The sequence below is a fragment of the Gavialis gangeticus genome, unplaced genomic scaffold, assembly GCF_001723915.1.
Source record: "Gavialis gangeticus isolate Ggan-Ray unplaced genomic scaffold, GavGan_comp1, whole genome shotgun sequence".
In the NCBI taxonomy this organism is placed as follows: domain Eukaryota; kingdom Metazoa; phylum Chordata; order Crocodylia; family Gavialidae; genus Gavialis; species Gavialis gangeticus.
In genome coordinates this window covers 15,360,799-15,376,209 of record NW_017728996.1, presented here as the reverse complement: position 1 = coordinate 15,376,209, position 15,411 = coordinate 15,360,799, and the positions used below count along the sequence as shown (strand labels likewise).

The 15,411-nt window shown below is 42.1% G+C and overlaps 1 protein-coding gene across 5 annotated transcripts in view; it reads right to left on the bottom strand.

Annotated features, from left to right (window-relative positions):
- Positions 1–15,411, bottom strand: part of AKAP13 (A-kinase anchoring protein 13) — a 167,920-nt gene that overhangs the window by 20,913 nt on the left and 131,596 nt on the right. For all 5 annotated transcript variants that reach the window (XM_019504047.1, XM_019504048.1, XM_019504049.1 and 2 more), the window contains 6 exons: positions 12,996–13,167; positions 7,900–7,967; positions 5,829–5,895; positions 2,979–3,114; positions 1,958–2,070; positions 680–826 (listed from right to left, as the gene is read on the bottom strand). In XM_019504047.1, the coding sequence (XP_019359592.1) occupies positions 680–826; positions 1,958–2,070; positions 2,979–3,114; positions 5,829–5,895; positions 7,900–7,967; positions 12,996–13,167 (703 nt within the window). The remainder of the gene's footprint in view (positions 1–679; positions 827–1,957; positions 2,071–2,978; positions 3,115–5,828; positions 5,896–7,899; positions 7,968–12,995; positions 13,168–15,411) is intronic.

Genomic DNA, 15,411 nt, shown 5'->3' with positions numbered 1-15,411 from the left:
AGTGATAGAAACACATTGCGTGTCCTGGCCCATAAAGACAAAAATAACCTTGAGAATAGCTGTATGGAAGGAGTGGTAGTTCATCATTATAACAGAATATGACCAATAAGGAGATGGATGGATGACTGACAGATCACTAGAAAAATTGGCTACTAAGTGCTTGAGGCTAGCGGTTTTCCAAATGTCAGGAATTTTCAGACGTGAATATAGGAATTTTACTAATGGCATAGCTTGGAGCCAGTCATCTATCTCTGCTCTTTATTTCTGGGAATATCTATATTATTAACAGAATCTGAACACTGCAGAGGGACACAACAGTAACAACCACACAGTCAGATCACTGCAGTGCAATGCATTAGGATTCTTGTATCAAGATGGTGAAAAAACAAATACAACTAACTACTCTGAACACACTGGTAACTGAGTGTAAAGGTGTGCAACAGAAACTGGGGAACACAGTTTGTTTGCACCGTTCAAGGCGAGTGAGAGATAGGTGGCTAAAGCTGACAAAAGGGCACTGGAGAACTTTATTTCTGGGTCTCATGAAGTGTCAACATTTTCATTAAAATTAAAGTTTCCAAATTATTCTTGAACTGAAAAAAACAATACCAAATAACTGTTCCAAAACAGAAGGTTCCTGCAGTCAAACAAAGTCTCTTATAACGACTGCACGTCTCACCATAAATGACGTCTTGCCGTTTGACAACATCTTTCTTTTGCTGACGCATAAACTTGTTGTCCACTACTTGACTCCACGACTCTGCCTCCAACTGCTTGGAATCTAACTCAAAGTCCCCCATCAGCTGTCCTTCATTCATGTCTGTACCTGCATAAAGGCAACATAAGTTATGAAGACACGGATGACTGCCCCTATTTGAAATTTCTACTAGGTATTCTGAGGTTTAAGGTTTTGCCATGAGTGCTGTGAACATCATACACATTTTTGACTACTGACATGGAGATAATACTCCACGTACATGGAACCGTCAATACATGGAACTGTACTCAGCAAGTCTGGTAAGGAAAAGTACTTTTCTAGGTTACATGGTAGTTGCGCTACACAAGTCCACAATTACCAGGTAGATTGAACTGTAGCTTAAAGACTGGAAAAAAATAACTGTATTTTCGACATAACTGCATAATAATTAAAGTGCTATTTGTCTTTCTTTGTTTATACCAGTAAACTAACAAAACTGTTAAAGAGAGATTTGTAAAACTTGTAGTTTGAAGCTAAGAAAACCATGGTCTTAGAGTGTAAGATTATATGCATCAGTACCAACCTATTTCCAAATAAATCATGCCCTGAACAAAATATGCAAGAATTCAAGGCAGTTGGGAAATTTCCCTGCTACCAAAGTCTCTCTCGTTTGGTTCCTTCTGAGTTAAGCCCATTCTGTATCTTGCTGCTCAGTGTCAGCTACCACATGAACTGTTTAAAAACTAAATTATAACTTAGAAAACTCTCTGCTTAAAAGTTAACTTTTATTCTTAGTCTGAATTACACTAGGTTCATTATTTTAACTAAAAAGGACAAATTAAACTCTATTTGGAACATACTGACAAGAAAATATGTAAAATGTGTAGGGCAGGTAGATGAATGGACCAGAAAAGCAGAACTATGAAAGAAGACTAGAGAGGAAAGATCCACTCCTAAACTATAAAGAGCCAAGTCACTGAAATGTAAATGAAACCCTTTGTGTCTCCCTCCCCACTCCCACTCCCAATTAGAACTCGCTAAAATGGTCTCTTCTATAAAGAAATTACTCAATGGGCCCATGTTTTATTTTATTGTCGACATTTTCTAAAGTAAAAGGAACTAAAGGCTTTAACTCTCTGTCAAAGAAAACTGATTTCAAAACACATTTAATGGATTTTGCATTTCTAGCAAGTAACACTGAGACCTTCCATGTGCTGGTGATGCTTTTCTGTTTATCTTAATACCACTGGGATTTCTTACCCTCATCAATGAGTGACTCTGTGGATTCATTCACTCGGCTGATTTTATGTAAAGAGTCTGTTGACTGCGACAGGTATTTCCAATTATTTATTAAGCTTTCCTCACTGCCAACTCTGCAGACAAAAAGAAAACACAAGACTGGTCAGGACTCTGACAGCCAGACAATTGTTCTGCAAGTTGCCATAAATGTTGTCTAGCTACGCACAAGCTTAGGTACTGAAGGCATGTAGTGTTGTTATGTATGTTTATTGCTAATAACAACAAATTAGGATTCAGCAAACTAGATCACCTCAAATTCTAACTGAACTGGGCATTTCCTAAAAACATAGCAAATCTTTGAAGTATTTTTCCCTGTTTGTATTGCCACCTAGCTCCTTATTTTAGCTGGGATAGGATTTAAGCCAAAACATAGTATGAAGTGCTGTTCAAGTTACTGTTTTTCCATTTCCAGTGATGCTAAGAAAGATTGGAAATTTCCCAAGGGAGCCTATACAAGCCTGTGTCTAGCTGAATGCATTCCATCTTAAGATTTGGATATGAAATTAAACTTGTAGATATTTTTTTCCCTCCCACATTGAGCCTTTTGATAATCCCTTTCACACCTCTACAAATACACACCCCAGAGCATATTTTAAAATCACTGGTGTTACGAAAAATGGAAATGAGAACGTATTTTTGTAGAAATGCTTCCTTTATATCAACCTTCTGTATGTATAACGATAATGTGGGTCATAGAGCTTTTATTATCATGAGATCTGAATGGGTCCATAACTTGCAAACTGTTGAAAACTGAAACTCACAGTAGACAGGAAATCTAAGTTATGTTTCTCACAGTATCTTATTCCTTTTGAGCATGCTCAATGTAAGACTTGCATTTCTGTATAGGAAAACATGCTTTATAACTATATAGACAGAAATGCACACACAGATTATTCTTAAAAAAACAGGAAATAACGTACAGCTTTCACTATGCTCAGAGTGCAGTTGCTGTGCTTTTTCACGGTGAGAAAAAAACCCTTACCCAGCAATGTTCTGTATTGAGACGCTTTTTGAAAGTGCTGTGCTCTGTTGTGATCTCCTATTATTGAACAGTGAGGTGACGGTGTTTTCATCAGGGGCAAGTATTGCAGAGCGGGGGCGCTCCTTAGGTTGTGAGGCTAGAGGAGAAAAGTCAGATTTCTGATTAGATGCCATCCCATCTCCTTGCTAACCTCAACAGGATGATTCAACCAAATCACAGTGTACAATGCACTTCCACTATGGAAGAGGTTCCCAAACGTTTTCTTCTTGCATACCCTCATCCAGATTTACCAGCTGCCTGCATGCCCCACCAGCATATATTTTACATTAACCCCTTAAATGCTAGGTATTAATATAATGAAAATTAAATCTGCTATTACCCAATTTCTCCCATGTACCCGCCAGACATGTCTTGCATACCCCCAGGGGTATGAGGACCATAGTTTGGGAACCCCCGCTTCTGGGAGCAGATTTCCAGCTATGCACGGTCATAGCGCTGCTGAAATCTGATCTCCCTCCAAACCAATTTTAACATAAGATCCATTAAGAAATCCTAATCAAGGTAACTTTCCCATTCACTTTGAGAATTTTGCTGAAGTACAATTTTAGGATTAGATTTCTGTAAGCAAGCACAAGTTGTGCTCTGTTAGTCACAGGGGCGTGGGAGCAGCAGAGCAGCCTGCAGGTGGCTGCACTCCCAATCAGGCACAACTGCTTGATTGGGAACAGGGCCCAGCCGTTGGTGATAAAAGCAGGCCCTGAGCGATACAGCCCACAGTTTGCTTCTAGCAGCCAAGGGGAGGACATCACCCAGCTGAAGCTGCTGATCATGCAACATCTTGGAGGTACAGGGAAGGAGCTATGGGGAAGGTGGTGGCTCCTGAGGCCAAGGGGGGTGGGATTCTGAGCCCCAAGAAGGAGCTGGGTGTGAGGCTCCACGAGCAAGGGGATTGAGGCCCAGTGTCGGGCAAGGGGATTAAGACCCCATTGTGGGGGGCGAGGGGACCAAGAGGGTCCCAAACCAGGCAGGGAGCCCAAGGAAAAGGGAAGGGCTGGGAGCCCCAAATGAGTGCGATTGTGACCCCAGTGTGAGGGCATAGGAGTGAGAGTCCCAGTGTGAGGCACTGCAGCGCAGGTCCCAGTGTGAGGGCACAGGATTATGTGTTGAGTATTAGGCCATGCAAATTTAGGCTAGGTGTTAGGCCATGGATGCCATCTGTGAGGCATGAGATGCAGTATAAGAGGAGGTCGGAGCCATGTATAGGCCCTTGGCATCAGGGCAAGTAAATGGGCAGCTTCCTGCCTTGTTATCAACTTTCAAATATTTCACCAAAGCCATAGCAGGAAAGGTAGGAGGGCGGTTAGCCCAGAAACAAGCGGGTGGGCCAACTCGACCAGCCCTGAGATGCCCACTTGTTACAGCTTCTTCCCTCCTACCCCCCACCAATATCTTTGGAAAAGTATGGAGCCTACAAGGCGCGGCAAGATGGTTTGTATTGGTTCCAGCCTCTTGAGAGTGAATACACTTGAGTATAATTAAATTCTAATGTACTACTGGGGAAAAAAAAATGAAAAAAGATGATGCACTGTCCGCCATTATTTTTTGTGAAATAATGACGGACAGTTTGTTCCTTCATATTCCTATGCAGAGAAGTAGTGACCACACTGGACACCCGTGCTTTCCAAAGGGACACAGGAAGAACTTTGAACTCTTCCCTGTTCTGCCTGTGCTACCCATGGCCTGACAGGGAGAGCCAGGTAGAATACACAATCCCTTAACCACTCTCTTGGGAAGTGGAGAACTTTATTCAGTTGAACTGAATAAGCAACACAACCTGTACTTCCTTGAGTGCACAGCTCTTCTCACCCCTGATATGCCCTGAACTCTCTTGGGGTGGCTTCTTTAACTTTATGCTCGCACAACGCAGAAAAAATATCCATCCCATGTCATCCTTACTACAGTTATGCTGAAGGACCTGGGTACATCCTCAGACACCTTTCCTAGTTCCTATATACCATTTCTTTTTCTCCCTGTTCAGGTTTTCTGGTGCTTAGTGGGGTGCTGCTGCTCTGCCTGGCAGTAACAACAAGGAACAGCTCCTTCCGATGGCACGGTTTGGAATGATCCTATTCATTTTAACTTGGCTTTTGAATAAAAAACTTGGTTTAACCATTGTTTTATACATTTTCTTTGGTCCTGAATAACCTGGCAATCTACACTAACAAAACACTAATGCTTACTCTTTCCAATGTCAAGAAGTTATTGGCAGCCATTCTTGTTTCACATGACGTTAGCTTCAATGCAAGTCAGAGGAGCCTACGGGCTATTTTAAAATTACACCCGAGAGGATATTGTCCCTAACACCACTTGAACAGTTGCAGAGTTCTGCTGCTTTGCTCCATCCTTAATTTTCCCCTTCCACTATGGTGAGATATCAGTTCACCCACACAACAACTATGATGCCTCTGTTCCAGTTAAAAACTCACTAACCCAGGGAAATTTTCAGTTGACCAGCCATGACTAGATTCCAGCTTCTCCAAATCACCTAAATGGAACTGGATGACTAGAAAGCACTTCATCTCCAACACTTCATCACAGCCTTAAATCAATTTAAGATTATTCAGATAGCACAGAAAAGTATAAGCTGTTTGCTCATTACAGTCACCACCTCTAAAATCCTAAGCATTGCTTTCTGTGCACAGAATAGATAACTCTTCCCTGTATCATAAAATGTTTTTCCTTGTACTAAATTGTGCAATACTGCTTGATCACAATAATTAAAGATAACGATAAAAAATTAGCAGCTTTTAAGGAGGAACATCAGGGGAAAAAAGAGAAGAAAAGGCTTACGTTTGTTTCTCATAATTACTGCAGGTAATGATGAGGTATCATGTGCCTGCAGCATTCCTTTTTGTGGCTGAAAGAAAAAGAAAATAGACTTAATTTCTTCACTTAACAGGAGTAGAGGCCTTTGCTTATCTATAGATACTTTTTAGTTTTCATTATACAGCTACTAAGATCTGAATTTTCTCAGAACTGCTTAGACTTTGGACACAGCACACTGGGCACTAGCATATGGCATTGCTGTCAGCTTGGGGGTGAAATCCAAGTCATTGGACTGTACATAATGACAGATAGAGAAGCACTTGCAACACAAAGGAAAGAAAACAAAAGAAAGGGCTGATACTGCAAGATTATTAAAGTCTATTAAAAATTCATGGAGGTAGCATTATACATAACAGGAAGGGTTATTATTTTTTTAACTCTAATCTTAATACAAAAAAGAGTCCTCCTCCCAACCACAGCTCATCTGTTTAAAAAAAGAGATGACAAACTTAAATGAGAAAAGCATGGTAGGCTGATGAACTTGGATAAAGGCTGTCTGTATATTGGACAACGATATTCATCAAGAACCATTATATATTGCACAAATCACTATTTTAAAAGAAATGCTAAGCAGCAAAATCAAGCACTCCACTGTTAAGAAATGCCACAATTAAGGGAGAATGTGCCCTATTGTAGATGCGTGTTATACTTCTGTCTTTAACTACATCATCCCACACTACTATTTCCCAAAGATCTCTGCTTCATTCAATGCATACAGACTGTGATCCTTTATCTGATCAGTACTTTGTTTCATTTTATCTCCCTGCTCATCCCCTTCTACGCCCTGCTTTTCACCCTGATGCACTCCAGACGGCCTGCTACCTCTTTCTCCAGGCGCTCCTTAGGTTGTGAGGCTAGAGGAGAAAAGTCAGATTTCTGATTAGGATGTCCCAGTCTTCCTGCTCTCAGTGCCTGTACCAGCAGGCCTAGTGCTCCTCTGACTGGGGAGGACCAATTACAGGGAAGGCCTTGTGCAGAAGATGCTCCACATCTGTATTCTGAAGAAAGGCAGTGACCACACTGGAAAAGCCCAGCACCTGAAGTGTCTTATGTATCAGCATCTATGTGCTTTAAAATGGCCATTTTTAAGCATGCAGATGCTGATACAGGAGACAGCGGAGGCTGCTGGTAATTAATTACCACACTCCAGCAGACTCGATTAACTGAGTTTGCTCTGATGTGCTGTAATTACAGTGCGTTGGAGCAGCCTTGCTGCTCATGTATAGGTACCCCTAATGCTTAAGGGGACTTGAAACAATCTGTTCTCTTCCTACAATCCCACGCCTCATTCTCTACGTTATATCTAGAACAAACAAGGCAGAGGTCCTACAAAAATGCATCCACTTTGGCTATGTGGCATTGATTCACTCATTGAGCACCATCCAACCAGAACATAGACACAACAGTTTTCACAGATGTGTGCAACTGTAAAGGACAGTTATAACTCATATACGCAAGATGAGCAAATTAAGATTGGACAGACCACATGAACCCTGGCACTCCAAATTCTTGAGCCCCTCACTTTGTAACATTAATGCTCTTTTAGTGTGTGTGGACTTGTGTGTGCATCTTCTGAACGTTATTACGAATGTGCCCTCCCCCTCCCAAAATAGATATTCTACCAGGTGGAATTCACCAACATTGCTGGATCCTTTAGCTCTGCACCAGACATCTGCCACTCAAGCACCCACAGTCATGACAGCACTAGCAGACTGTCACTATTTCTGGAGACCATCACCAGAGGGAGATGGCATACCCACCTATTTCTTTGCTTAGCTTCACATCTCAGTCCTTACCCTCACCCTTTGTGCAGATCCCTCAAACTGCCTTAAGACTTTTCCCGTTTACATATCAGCTCTCACTCTGGATGACGGTTATAAATTTTAGGAGAGCCTAAGGAAATCCATCCCCGTAATGCTAGGTACTGAAGTTTCTGCCCGGCAAACTGGAAATTCCTGGGACTAGTACGGGAGACGCTCCATACCTGCATTTTAACATAGCCCTCCCATTCAGCAGAGAACACGAAACCTCTTACCTTCATTTTGACCTTTGCACATGAAGCCAGGCTCTCCTTGCAGCCTTTGTGAACAATTGCATTGCAGTCTGCGAAAGTGGGAAAAACATATACACAAGCCAGGTCAGAACATCATTTCATTTCTGTACATTTGTCCACTGAACACCATTTACATTCCTAATTAAGACTTTGAATACTTTAGGAGTTTGACATCTGGTCATAAACAGGAAGAAATTATACATATTACTAAACACCCTGCTCCATAATAATTAGGCCACATAATGGCATCAATCATTAACAAAATCCTGTACATTTTGGGTTTGGGTTTTTTTCTGGAAGATCTGTGTAAAACATCTAAGGCATGCAGAGTCCCAAAAGATACAAAGATGCTTGTTATGATTTTGATGACAAATAAAGGAGGGATGGAAAGGGGGGAGGGGGAGAAATTGAAGGCAATTAACATGTGTAGACATGATTAAAAGCTTATAACCAGAGGCAGGCAGAAGTGGGGACAGATTTAAACACAAGAAAATTCTTTAGAAAACCCAAAATGCTTTCTAAATAAGGCCCTAACCCTCCCCCCATGAACCACTACATATACTCTTCCTTGCTTGTAATTTTAATATTTGCTATCAACCCTTGCAGCCACAAAAGGCCAAGAATACCTACTCTCACCACTCAACCAGCGAGATCCGGATTTAGTGAGTGCTGGGATGTTATAGAAGAGTGAAGAATTCCCTCTTTTCCTGGCCTGGCCTAGAGTAATGGATAATATTGTGATTTTTCCACCCTTTGAGAAGACAGAAGGCTCTGATGCATTATCAGCTGAGTTCAAAAGACTTCAGGTATCTGAAGCAAAAATCATTTGACAACCACTTGAGAGATTTCAGTGCTGTTTGAATTCAAACTCAAGCCCTAATCTGGTTTCAGGACCTGACTCTCAAACCCTAATCTAAACTTCATCTAGAGCCAAGTGTTACTTCCGCAGCTGGATCTGCAATAAAAAAAATGAAGTGCTTATGTCAAGATAGGACAAAGGACCTGGCCAGACAGCACTAATGTGTTGGCTTTAACTGATGCAAAAACCCCACCATCATATTTTATATGGAAATTCTGATTCCAACAATATTGCTTCCAAAAATAGTTCCAGCCCTAGCCTTCAACTTTTCCCTCCATTAACCAAACCATTAATAATAATTAGGGAAGAAGTTCTGCTTTGCTCCAGCTGGCATTCTAAATTACAGAGAAATGCCAGAGTTACTCAACAGTGACCTTTTGATACACCTGCAGTGTCTCCAATTTTAAAAAGGATCGTGTTATTTCTTGCAGCGTTTAATAATGTGAACTACTCAGTTGGAAAAATAATCTCAACGGTTCATAAATCCATTGACTTAATAGGACGCAAACCTCTCAATTTATTTATTTTTTTTTAAACTACAGTCTTAGAGATGACAACAAAGTCACAGTGGTGACATGACTGTGAAAATATTGGCCAACGCTGCAGGAAGCTATGGCCAGCTGAAGCAAGAACCACCAGCTATGGCCAGCTGACGCAAATAACATGACTGCTGCTCAGTGCTGGTCATTCTCAAAAAGGATATGCATCACAAGAGTCTTGGGGCAGAAGGTTAAGATACTTTGCTACTGCTCTAGAGGCGTCAGCTTGAGCCCCACGCCAGGTTTGTGCTAAAGTTGAGCCAGCTGACTCAGCTGCACCCGTCATTCAGGTGGGGGAGTCAAAGACTGTGGGGCGTGGGGCTCCTTATTGGCTTCTCAACCTGGAGGGCCTCAACTGTGCTAGCCCTATGGGCCACTGGACTCTGAAGGACCTTTGACCTTTTGAATATAACATTATAGATTTCATAGACATTAGGGGCTGGAAGGGAGCTCATGAGATCATCAGGTCCAGCCCGCCCGCCATAGGACAGAAGTCAGCTGGGATCAAGTGACTCCAGCAAGAAATATATCCGTCTGTTTTATGAAAGAGTCCAGAGTAGGTGCTTGCACCACTTCTGGGGGGGAGTTTGTTCCAGATCCTAGATTATGAAGATATGGGATTTATTTTTGAGAAACAGGAACTTCCTGGAAGCCACTGCTAGGCAGCAGGATGGAGTATGAGTGGCACTCATTCTCCGGTGAAATATGAACCTCCTCTAGCTCCTCACGCCCTCCCCCAGCCCCTGGGCACATGTCAAAGGACTCCTCTCACAAAGGAGGAATGAAACAATGGGGGAAGCCACAAAACAGTGTCAAAGCATCCGGGCAACAATTCAGGGCAACAATTCAGAGCAGCCGTTTGAAGTGTGGGCTGAGTATCTGCTTTAAGTGCAGAGCTCAACTCGGCTTTATCTAGGAGCTGCAACTGCCACCTGCGTTATGACCACCTTCCTGTTTTGCTTCACAAAGTCACACTGCCACTTGGTTTGAAAGGTTTTCACCCTGATGCGATGCATCCCTTTCCCTACACAACGCACTCCCTCTCAGTGGAGAGCTGCACGGGTTTCAAATACTAAAGCAGCAAGGCACCCTCTCTTCCTACAACCCGTGGGGCTCTGATTTGATGCGGGACATTGAAACAAAAAGCACTTGGTTGTTTTCCCTTCAGATTCCACATTATGGAGAGGGCCAATGCACACTGCACGCTCCTGTAATTTTTGCAGTGACTCTTCCAAGTCTAGCTGGATTATATACAAGCAGAAGACAGGGCAGCTTTGCAGCTTTATAGACTAACTAAATTAGAGCAGTCTAGCATACACTTATAAATGTGTTGCAACACCTTATGCAGCTACAGCGAATGGCTCTCTTGCAGGGTAACATCTACTTTTTCCTTAGAAGTACATTCATTCATAATGCGCGAGTTAGACAGTTCTCACACATGTATATGAAAGGATTTTGAAAGAAAGAAGAATATTCTGGTTCCCAGCTTTCAACAAACACATATGGAAGTCTGGCGTTGGGATCCCTAAAAATTCTCCCCCAGGTCCCTAGATATCGTAGGTGGGTGATTGCAGAGATGCAGCTGTTGTTGTGCAGCATAAGTATTATATGGTGTCTTTATGATTATAATTGACTTCCTCGTGTCTAGCGCTGTGAGGACAGCAGTCTAGTCACTGGAGTATGGTGAAAAGTCCCTACACTCCGTGCATGTCTTTTAACTCTTTAAATCTTTGTGTAGCTTCAAGCATGAAGTGAAAGGAAATGTCACAAACCGATGTACATCTTGAACAATGCTAATTAGAGAGGCATGGTAAGTGAATCCTGATCCTGGCAAGCCCAAAAGCTGCTGGGTCTTTATTAACAAAAGGTATTTAGGAAAAAACTGAAGTTCACTGGGATGTAAAGAAAGTTAAACATAGAGAACTGTGGTTTCTTAAGTGGATTGAGAAGATTTTTTTCCCCCCCAAAAAAGTAAACAGGGAAGGGAGAGGACACATTTAAGAGTCTGTAATTATTAACATTTTCCACTTCCTGTCAGACTGCTTCATGCAAACAATCTTGCCGCAGTCCCTTCTCCTTCAGGAAACTCCAAAGCTGCCTCCAACTCTGGGGACACAAACTGGCTATTGTCCTTTCTGCCTCTCTCCATAACGGCTGTGGACACTGGTTGTCTGTTGAAGCTGATCATCCTTATCCTTCTTGCTAGATGGCAGAAGGCTGCAAACAGCAGTAGTTCCCACCCTGCGGCACAACAGATCATTCACAGCCCTTTGCTTTACAATAGCTCATGGCTGGAGAACTCTCCCCTAATGGGAAGGCAGAACATGCAGAACTGTGCAAAATCCATAAACTGTTTAGGTTCCAAGCACTGAAATGAGAACGTGGCCTCCACTTCTAACTGGAAGAGGTCCTTGCAAATACTCTGTACTAGTTAAGTTTGGGAATGAAAACCATCATGGATTAGATACTAAGGATTGAAAGTGCCAGGCAGGAGTGGGGAAAGCATTGCTGTGCAGCTCTTTACCCATCTTGCAGCTCTACACTCAATACTCTAAAGCACCACTAGTTCTCTGGTCTCTGCTGAGCTCGATCTTCCAGCCTTATCAATGACATGCACTACTTTGTCACATGAATAACTGTTCAACAGAAGCAACAACAAGATGCCCAGGCTCATTTTAACAGGAAACTGTCTCCCAGCCAGTGCCCAGTTCGCTGTCTATGCTACACTGCATATCCTGAGCACTGCTTAAGTCCTCAGTGATAAGTGTAAACTTACACACTTTCCTCACTAATGTTCCCCACACATACGTGCATCCATAATTATCTATCACTCCCACAGTCTTTTCAACGTTAAATGGCTAATATTTTCCTCTGAAACACTGTTAATCTAAGCTAACAGCCACCACAGACTGGGGAACAGAGAATGCACCTGCCCTTTTTTCCTGCCCTGCGCCAGCCATATTTCTGCCTGACTTGATAACAAAACCAGAAGTAGGTTCCTGAGAGCCCAGCCGCCTACCATATCTAAAGCACCTGAAAGCATGGAAAGATGCTACAACAATTGAGACAACTACTCTCACCTTCCAATAGTCGAGATTTACTCCTGCTGGTAATCCTGAAAAGAACTATGGCTGATATCTGATCTGATGTGAAGTCTCATCATCGTGCACAGAGAGGGCATGCTCACTTCAGACTGCAGCACTGCCCCTCCAAGAGCTCACTGAAACACTGAGCCAGCATCTGATGGAGCTAACGCAGCAGTCTAAGTATACATGGGACTGAGCACTTTTTCTCCCTGCAGTGGAAATGCAAAGCTGAGACCAAGGTACTTCAGTCCCAAGCCTTTACGCAGCTTCAATAGCATCTTTCAGTCCTAATTTTCTGCAACCAAGCTGAGAGTGGATGAACACACCAGATCACATTATAACCTCTAAACTGAGCCAATCCTCAGTCACAAACTAGGTTGAAAGTCGATTTCAATTTCGTTTTAGTTTTTTTATTTGAATCCAAGCTACTTGAGGTAAAAAGCTGATGCATGGAAACCCCATTTAGTTATCCCTTTATCAAGTGTTAAACCTCTCAACATGAAGGGCTAAATAAAGAAGAAAATCAACTATAAGCCATCCTGACAGATGACAAATTTTCTCCCTGCAGTGCAACACAAAGGCAAAACCACTTACTTGCACAGAGGTACGAATCCTTGTTGAAAGGTTTCATACAGTGGTGACAGGTGACTGGACCCACAACAGGGGTTGTGTTGAAGAGGTGTCCATTTAGCAACTTCTTGTCTTTTTCTTTCTCCTTGGAATCTTTGTCTTTCTCTTTAATCTTCTCCTTATCTTTCTCTTTTTCCTGCCAAAGAAAAATGAGGCAGCTCTTTGTTACTTTGTCGAAGACAATATTGTTTGCCTTCAGTGCCACAGCTGTACTGACCCATGAACACCTTGATAAATAATCATAGGTCTTTTCAAGCCTCAGTTAGGAACCAAATTTATGGCCTACACAGAAAGGAATTATCATGCTACGCTGGCATTTTACAAGCACAGCTGCTCAAGACCGGAGGTTTCTTCTCCAAACATTTGTGTTTCTTTTCATTTCTGGCTTCAGGCAAATACCTTGGCCCTGACCATAACTCAGCAGTAACTGGGGAAAACAAAGTTCTGCACAACTTTCAACAAACTACAGGATAACTAAACCAACAGTTTTTACATGGACCAAACTTGTAAGGCAGTTGTACAGGACTTATATTTTGCAATTTTATCTTAAATTGAGAAACAGAACTATACAGAGTGTTTATAAAGTCATTGTGCAGCTTTAAACTTCAATAACTTTGGATGTACACGTGATGGAAGCAAACTGTAAGTGGCAACTAAAAGCAGAATTCATTAAGTTTTAAGACAGCACAGCTCAAATGTCTAGACTTCAACATAACCGCCATCTTTCATGATACATCGTTCAATCAGATTTTCCAACTCACAGAAAACATTTTCCAGTTGCTGCTGAGTGATTTCATGAATTGTGTTTGTGATCTTTACCCTATGCATAGCTTACACTATGCTAAAAAACTTAATGAATTTTGCTTTCAATTGCCGTTCACAGTTTGCTTCTATCATGTGTATATCTAAAGTTATTAAAGTTTAAAGTTGCACAAGGACTTTATAAACACCCTGTGTTTATAGAGCGTGCTCTAGGACATAAGTCTGGCTTAGTGGCCTCTGGTTTCCCTTCTAACTTGATGTCACTTACCTCAATGGTTACCATTTCATGCAATTGGCTGCAAATAACTGTTGAGAAATATGTTTTTCACAAATTTTTTATCCACAGCACAACGGGTAATTTGCTATACTAGACACTGGTTAAATGTTCTCTGACTCATCTCTGCTGCTATCTTCAGCATGGCTCCACTGTTAACCAGAAACAGTGACAGACAAGACAGACGAGAGACTGCCTAAGCTCAAAGAAGTCCCAATGGTTGCTCTCCACTTGGAGAAGGAAGGGCATAACCTCTGAGGCTCAGCAGTTTTTGGCAGGCTGATTAGCAAAGCCAACCGTGCCAGAAGAACCGTCTCTCCTTCCTACCCTGAAGATAACATTCAAATCGGTAAGGTCACACTCCTCCAAAATATCGATTTAAAACCTGATACCAATGTTACAGGTTAACTGGTAACTCAAAAGCTACATCACAGAAGATGCAAAGATTCTCATATCACTCGTGTTCTGGTTGAAAACCCTTAAATGCAAAGATACTGAAAAATAAAGGAAGTGAGACTCACAGGTTTCCTATGTGCCTGGAAGTCCTTTTAAATACAGGATGGCAAGCACTGATGTTTTAGCTCCCTAGTCCCTGGTCTGCTTCCTCAATCTCAAATTCCAAATCTGAGCAATACCCACCCCCAACACTAGCACATACCAAGCTAACAATTGTTATATCCTGCCTTTTTTTTTTTAATTTCAATTTATGACTGCAGCCATGAGGTCTTGTGTCAAAGACATCACAACTAAGCCTGAAGTGAAATGAGGATGGATTTTGGTGGCTTTTATTTGCACTTTGTTAACTGCATGCAGCGTGCCCAGAACTAAATAGTTTCGCAACAGAGGTCTAAGCAAACAAACAAAAAAGTCAGCCCTCCTGCTGCTTGACAGCTGAGCTGGACAATGGCAATGAAATAGTTAATGCTGTGGTAACAACTTCTGCAATCACCAAGAGAAAAACTTCAGAGCCTTTGATAACACATGCAAATAATTAGTAAACACATTATAACATTTCTGCTTCTCTCTATGAACCCAAGGCTGAATATCATGACCCGAGTCCATCCCAACTGTCTTATAAAGAACCCCTCCTGATGATCAGTTGTTGCCCCAAAGCCCTTCTTTCTACAGCATCCATAGTTTGTAGGGTCGGAAGGGACCTGAGCAGATCATCAAGTCTGACCCCCTGCCATGGCAGGGAAGAGTACTGGGGTCAAACGACCCCGGCAAGGTGATTGTCAAGCCTTGTCTTAAAGACCCCCAGGGTAGGACTTCTCTTGGAAGTAGGTTCCAGATCCTAGCCACCCTGACGGTGAAGTAGCGCCTCCTGATGTCTAATCTGAATCT